Source organism: Humulus lupulus, chromosome 9 (genome assembly GCF_963169125.1).
Source record: "Humulus lupulus chromosome 9, drHumLupu1.1, whole genome shotgun sequence".
NCBI lineage: Eukaryota > Viridiplantae > Streptophyta > Magnoliopsida > Rosales > Cannabaceae > Humulus > Humulus lupulus.
Genome location: NC_084801.1, coordinates 105,053,945 through 105,061,133, shown reverse-complemented (window position 1 = coordinate 105,061,133; position 7,189 = coordinate 105,053,945). Strand labels below are relative to the sequence as shown.

General features: G+C 33.5%; 1 protein-coding gene across 1 annotated transcript; it reads right to left on the bottom strand.

Moving 5' to 3' along the window:
• Positions 1-3,912: 3,912 nt before the first annotated feature.
• LOC133800528 (ER lumen protein-retaining receptor A-like) lies at positions 3,913-6,943 on the bottom strand. The gene is made up of 6 exons (XM_062238523.1): positions 6,639-6,943; positions 5,960-6,225; positions 5,472-5,587; positions 4,721-4,794; positions 4,566-4,629; positions 3,913-4,480 (listed from the first exon to the last, which is right to left on the bottom strand). The coding sequence occupies exons 1-6, from the start codon at positions 6,727-6,729 to the stop codon at positions 4,444-4,446; spliced, it is 648 nt and encodes a 215-aa protein (XP_062094507.1). The 5' UTR covers positions 6,730-6,943; the 3' UTR covers positions 3,913-4,443.
• Positions 6,944-7,189: the final 246 nt, after the last annotated feature.

The following is a 7,189-nucleotide window of genomic DNA, read 5'->3' as shown; positions in this document are numbered from 1 at the left end:
GCACCCAAAAGATCAACATGCCTAGCACCCAAGCTCTAAAGGGTTATCGATCCTAGCACCTAAGTCTCATAGACCAACCAAGACATAGTGTTTTCCCGAAGGTTTCAATCGTGCGTCGTCAACCACGATCCAGAGAAACGACAAAAAGACCCACGATCTCATAATCATGGGAAGGTGGACATGTATCTCCACTCCAAGTGATCGTGTACCAAACCATGATCCCCAGTCTTGCTAATCATGTATCAACTCTTGGCTACTATAAAAAAAGGACCCAGGGCTTCATTTGGGGGAGAGACTTTTGGATCGATCATTTGGATTAACTTCTGGGAAAATCTATGACGATTGAACTCTTTAGTTAATCTTTGTAATTGTCAATTGAATGATTCAATACTAAATACTAAGTGGATTAGGTTATTACTGTTCATCAAAACATGGTTGAACCACTATAAATTTATGTACCCTATTGTATATTTACATTAATATCGTTCAAAAGGTGTCGTACATCGTACGTAAAACTGTTGGTCAATTTCACAGGTCAACAATATAGTAACTGGAGTTTATTGAACTTGACGAATATTTACGCTAGCTAATTTAATTTCTTGTATAGTTTTTGTTTTTCTGTGTTCAAGATCGGCTTTTGGAGGTGTTGGTTGCCGAAAAGTTAATGAGAATTTCAGGTAGTTGTTGGAGCTTCACAATGTTGCTAGAGATTGCATAGACCAATATGTTGGTTGAATTTGGAATCCATGAGTTTCCAATCTAAGTTGATCGGCTTTCCTTTTGAGTTGATCGGAATTTTTTGAGCGAATTTGAATTGGATGGATTGGTTGGAGAATTTTTTAATCTCTTGTTGGAGTTTATCGAAACAGTATTTTCGATGGTATCCATATTTCAACTGTTGTATTTTCATTTAGGGTGTGTTTATGTAATTAATAGGGTAGTAATTACAATATCTTATAAAATACAATGTGTATTTTGATGTCAAGTAGTAATTACTTATAAATTTATATTATCATGTTTGGCAATACAGTTAATAATTACACAGAAATATAATATTATGTAATAAATACTATTTAAAATTGATAGTACTTAGTAATTACATCAATTTTCATGGGGCTATGAGAATTGAAAAATGTAATGGGAACCCCTCAATTACCTCTAATTACATTGTTACTATATAATTATATAGTGACACAAACGGGCCTAATCGAGTAATTACTCTAAATTACACATAATTCCAATAACAAAGTGGCTTTCCAAAGCGCCCTTAAGGTTACATTCTCTATTTTATTTAGTTACACGATTCATTCTCATAAAATATTATTAATTTATTTAAATTTTCTGATAGAAATTAGGAAAAGTATAATTCTCATATTATTGGGAAGTAATGGTGTAAAAGTCATTTATCTTCTATATAAAAAATGTACATAACGGAAATTCTTGATTTTAACAGTTTGTTTTGTTAACTTTAACGGAATATTCAAAATATTTAACAGAATATATTTTTAAAACCAAATAAAAATAAAAATTTATTAATTATATTAATATAAATTCTAATATTATAAATTACCATTAGATTTTATTAATTATACTAGATACAAGCAACGTGTAATATGCACGTTTACTTAGTTTTATTTATAGAATTTATTTATTATTTTATTAAATTTATATTAATGTCATATAAATTTCAAATAAATATTCTATTTTAATTAAATAATTTATTTATTTTTATTTAAGTTTATGTTTGTTCTAGTTTTTGAATTTGGGAGTGACAACAAGAGATTATATATTCCATGTTTAATGTAATATTAAATATTATACGAAGATTTTAAATTTAAGTTTCTTGCTAGTTTTTTTTTAAATGCAATTTGTTTATAATTCATAGTAGATTATACTATATGTTTAATATGATATTATTCTAATAAGTGAGTTTAAGTTTAATTGAATTTTATTTAAGTTATAAAATGTTGACGGTAAGAACTCGTCAACGATTGATGGTTAGAAAACTTCAATCTCTATACTATAGAAAGCTTTGAATCAGATAGAAAGAACTCTAATCAACAGAAGAAAACCCAGGCAACCATGAAAACCAGGATCATATATTTCTTAAGTCTTTTTCATACACTCAGTTTTCCAACCCCTTAACCTGAGGGGTTGGGGCCTATTTATAGGGGGGCTCTATTGGCCATGGATACAAACAAGTCCCAGACGACAGGGACGTACACAGGTACTCTGATAGTGTAGTGGCTCGGGGCGTAGTGGTGTCTACCCTGATGGTGCCAGAGTCATGGCTTAGGACATAGTACTATCGGCTCTGGCGTATGGTCGGGGGTGTCCAAGTGGTACCACTACTCTTCATACAGGTCCATACCGCCACTACTCCTCAGACGCAGATCACAGGGCCATGCCTCTGTTCTCTCCACAACCGTACGCCCCGTGTCAGTACGCGTGTCTTGTACCCGGTCGTCCTCATCAATCCCCGTTTGATACCCAATGCTGACTTGGCATTCCCATTAAGTGTCTCTAAGTACTCCTCATGCCAATGCCAAGGGGGCTTCGACCTGTAGGTGCCATGTGAAGCCAAGGCGCTAGGAGTCGACGCTGGCCTATGCAGGTCACGTGAAAGCGAGGCTGAAGACACGGGTGGCGCAACATGGCAGCACCCTCGCATAGCGAGGCTGCCCCTCTTCCCCCCGGGTGCAGGCGTCGCGAGGCTCGGGGCATGGACGCCACAACAAAGCCTCACCCTCGCATAACGAGGGTGCCTCGCGTAGCGAGGCTGACCTTCATCTCCCGAGTGCAGGCGAGGCTCGATGCCTGATGGAACGGGGCGCACGCGGACGGCCAGTCGGGGACCCTCGCATAGCGAGGGTGACGTTCGGATTGGCGAGTGGCCGAGGGCCCTCGCATAGCGAGGGTGGCCCTCTTAGCCCAACTCCCTCACTATCATGCGACGTCATTATCCCCTTGTGCGGACAATGAGTAGCTTTTAGGATGTCTCGTAGTATATAGCTTCACTCGTGAATAGCATTCACAAGGAAAAATTTCCACATTTACATAAAACATATGATTTTATTATTTTTAAATAATTATCATTTTAAAATATCTCAAAAATATTATATTTTAATTTGTTTAATTATTTATTATTATTGTAAAATATCGCAAAAATATCATATTTTAATTATTTATTTTATTTTATTTAAGTTGAAGTGTTTACAAACTACCGTTAAATATAAGAATATTCTGTTAAATATAAGAATATTCTGTTAAAGTTAACATTAAAATTAAAAAACCATTAAAACAAAAAATTTCCGTTATCTACACACTTATTATATAGAAGAAATTAATAGAAATTCAAATGTTATAAAATATCATTACTAAATTCAAATATTATAAAATATCATTAATTATAAATTCAAATGTTATCAAATGTCATTATTATAATAATATTTAATGCTATATTAGATATTTATTAATTATATAAATATAAATTCAAATTTTATAAAATATTATTATTATAATAATATATAACATATAATATATAATCTTAATTTTTATAAAATTTTGTTAGAATAAATTTTTAGTAATTATATTAATATAAATTTAAATATTATAAAATATTATGATAATAATATTTAATACAAAACTCCTTATTTTATAATTATATTAATATAAATTCCTATGTATACAAATAGTATAATTGTATAACTACATAAAAAATTAAAATAACATTTATCTTCTATCAAAATAAATAAATTTATTCTCCAATCATTAATATAAAAATTGAATAATATTATCATAAATATTTTATACATTTATATTATGTCAATCACAAGTTAATAATTAATAAATTTTCTAAAAAAAACACCATTAATAAATAGGACAATTTCTAATGCTCGATTAGTACGGATATTGGAAAACAGATGGCACACAGTACGCATAATTCAAACATTTGACAGTTCCACATTCCACAATACCAAAAAAGGTAATAAAACCCTACGTGTGGTTGTTCCCCTTAATGTGTGTGGGTAGTAAGAGTTTCGGTAAAAAAAACCCCAAGTACAGTATTTTTGGTTAATCATATTGTACTGTCAACATAACTTTAACAGGTAAGATATAAATGTGCTGTCCCTAATCAATTAACTATATTGTTAGCCAAAACCTCCTAACATAGCTTTCACAAGTGAAAAGTGATGAACACACTTCAATAACAACATCAAAACCTGTCATCACAAATGAACATAGGTATTCTCATCTGAAAAGTTGAAGGTGCCGTTTGAGACAACAAATCCACACCCCAAAAGCCTAAAACTTTTTCCTCACGGATAAAGTCGAGGTTGCTGTATCAAGTAAAAGATTTGGGAGTTTTGTATTCCTTTCTTCCTTGTATCCTATTATCAATTAAATGTAAGAACCCTATGCTAGAATCAATCCCTCTCTGGATCAGGCTGGGAGTTGAAGCTTGGAATTGTTTTTCCAGCTGCAAAAATGAACAAACTCATTGTTGACATAATGCGAAAAACTGCAATTGAGAATCCTTCACATTAAGGTGCAGGTGTTGTTACCTTATGAAGTAGTAGTAGAAGAAATCAGCATACAAAGCAGTCTGAACCAGACCAGAGATGCAAGCTACAAAATTCAATAAAAGAGTGTCAGAAAGTAAAAATGGCAACTGTAGTGACCAGAAAGGTGGGAAAGCAAAAGGAGGGCAATTTTGTACCTATCCATCGACTGAAACGTGCTTCTGTGAAATAGCGATAGATCCAGTTCAGGATGTAGAATCCACGGTAGGCTCTGCAGAATAACAACTGGCATTATGTGTATGCCATCCTAGTGCTCATTTTAGAGACAAGTGCATTGCAGTGATCATTTAACACTTCATGCATGCAACAAGATGACAATTTCAATTGAAAGTCAATATCAATAATTTACAACATACCAATGAAAACAATGATAAAAAATAAAAATCAATAACAAATGTATCCCCAAAATAATACCAAGCTAATGACAGTAAGAACTAAAGCAGAGTTTAACATACAAAAGTTCAAGTCAACTTAAAGATTTATATTGATGTAAATGTAAGCTAATTTAGTGTCAAGTGAGCAAATGATATTGTTATCTTACACCATTAACATTCTACATTTAAACACCAAGTGAGCTCTAAAGGTAAGATAAGAACATCCGAGGAGCGTGTAAATCTAATTAGATCAGATTGTTTTCAAAGCAGAAAATTTTGCAGCACAGAATTAGCAGAGTAGAGCTTCCATGAGAAGAGAAGAATAGATGATCATATTAGATATCTGGTATATATGAACCTGAAAAAATTCAAACATAACCAAGAAGACAAAATTCACACTTGGATAGTACATACCAGATGAGTAAAAATTTAAGCAAGTAAATTACAAAATAAAGAACAATTTGAAGAACCAAAAGTAATTTGTTCATTGGGGGAAAAAAATAATAACATTTACCCTAGAAAGAACACATATTGCCCTGTCAAATTGTCGACATTCCCACTTCGTTGCAACAAAACCAACTGGGGAACAATGGCCAGAGCCTCCAAGTATATTGAAAATGCCCAGAAGACCTGCGACAAATTTTTATCAAAATTAGAAGCCCATAATGCTGCACTATGTAATTTTGCTAAAAGAATGCCCGGGGAACAACTAGATTATAAATTGTGGGATGCTGATGTTGGGGAATAACAAATTCACCGTTAGACAACAGGAAGAAGTCCTAATATGATATTAGTGTCTTCTTTGATACGATATCCTCGACTCTTTGATAGGAGTAAACCAGCTTGCGGTTTTATAAGGTTGAAATCATGCTAACTGAAAATCATTATTATCATACAACCGCTCCCCCCAAAAGTTCAAACAATCTCTCCATCCCTCCAAACACACTGGAAAAGACCAAAATCTAATTAAGTCACAAAATAGCTAAGTTAAAAAATTGTAACCTCTCGAAATGTATACTTCTCGTTTAGAATAAGAGCTAAAACAAAGCATCCCCCAACAAGGAAATAATGGCGAAACGTATCGAGTTGTTTGTCGGAGGTGCGCTTCACCATTGGGTGCACCCGCATGTACCAGACGATAGCCAGAGAGCTAGCTATGAATACAAGCTTCATCACTGTGTTATAAACGGAAATGAAATCCGTAAACAGATCCATATAGCGAGTCAGAAACACGAGTGCGTAGAGTTCCTGAGTCTTAAGCGAAATCCCTTTATAAGAAAGAAACAAAAGTGTTACAAACCAGAAAAACGCAGGCATTAATATCACAAACTAACTTGATTCTAACCCAACACTGTTTCCGTTTGTTTGCCGAGAAGGGGAAAAAATTAATCATTCAGTTATGAGAAACCAAAATATATATATACTTAAATATTTATTCGCATTTTTCTATTGTCTCGTTTCCGAGCAACCAAATGGCAAAACCCTAAGGTTCAATTAGCATTTTAATAATGAAAAAAGTTTCAAAAAAGGGAACCTAACTACACAAATTCACCACAGTGAAAGAAACCCAAATGCTGTAACTGCCATTACAAAGTGAAAGCTTTTCAATTGGAGCAAAATCGAATAATATGCAGGCGTTTTCAACAATGGGGCAAAAGAGAAAGAAATTAGAAATAGTTACCGGAACATGATTTGGTAGCATAAATTTTGAGAAGAAGAACCACGATACTGATCAAGTGGGTCATATCGCCGGCGAACCTGAAGATATTCATGGTTTCTTCTGATACTGAAATCTAGACAGAGAGAAAGAGATTTCTAGAGAGGGAGAGAGAGAGCATATGGGTTTGCGGATTTGGAAGGAATTCAGAACAAAAGGATATGAAGACAGGAACAAGAGGTGACGTGGCAGCTCAAATTGGCTTATGGTTCTTCCACGATGGCCATTTTCTCAGACCTCTTCTCTTTCCAAACTCTGCTGACAAGCCACCACACGGCAGTCAACTACACCACGTGTAAAGTCAACACATATTGTTGTTGTTATTTATTGGAGAAAATAATATCAATTGGTGGGATAGTTTGGATGTATGAATAAAAGATTTTTCAATTTTTTCATTGGATGTATTACATTTTATTTATTTTTTAATAAAAAATTCATTGTTAAAAAAAAAAAACCTTCTCAAAAGTTCAAACATCATGTAAACTCAAAGGAAGTAAAAAATAAAAAAGTATTAG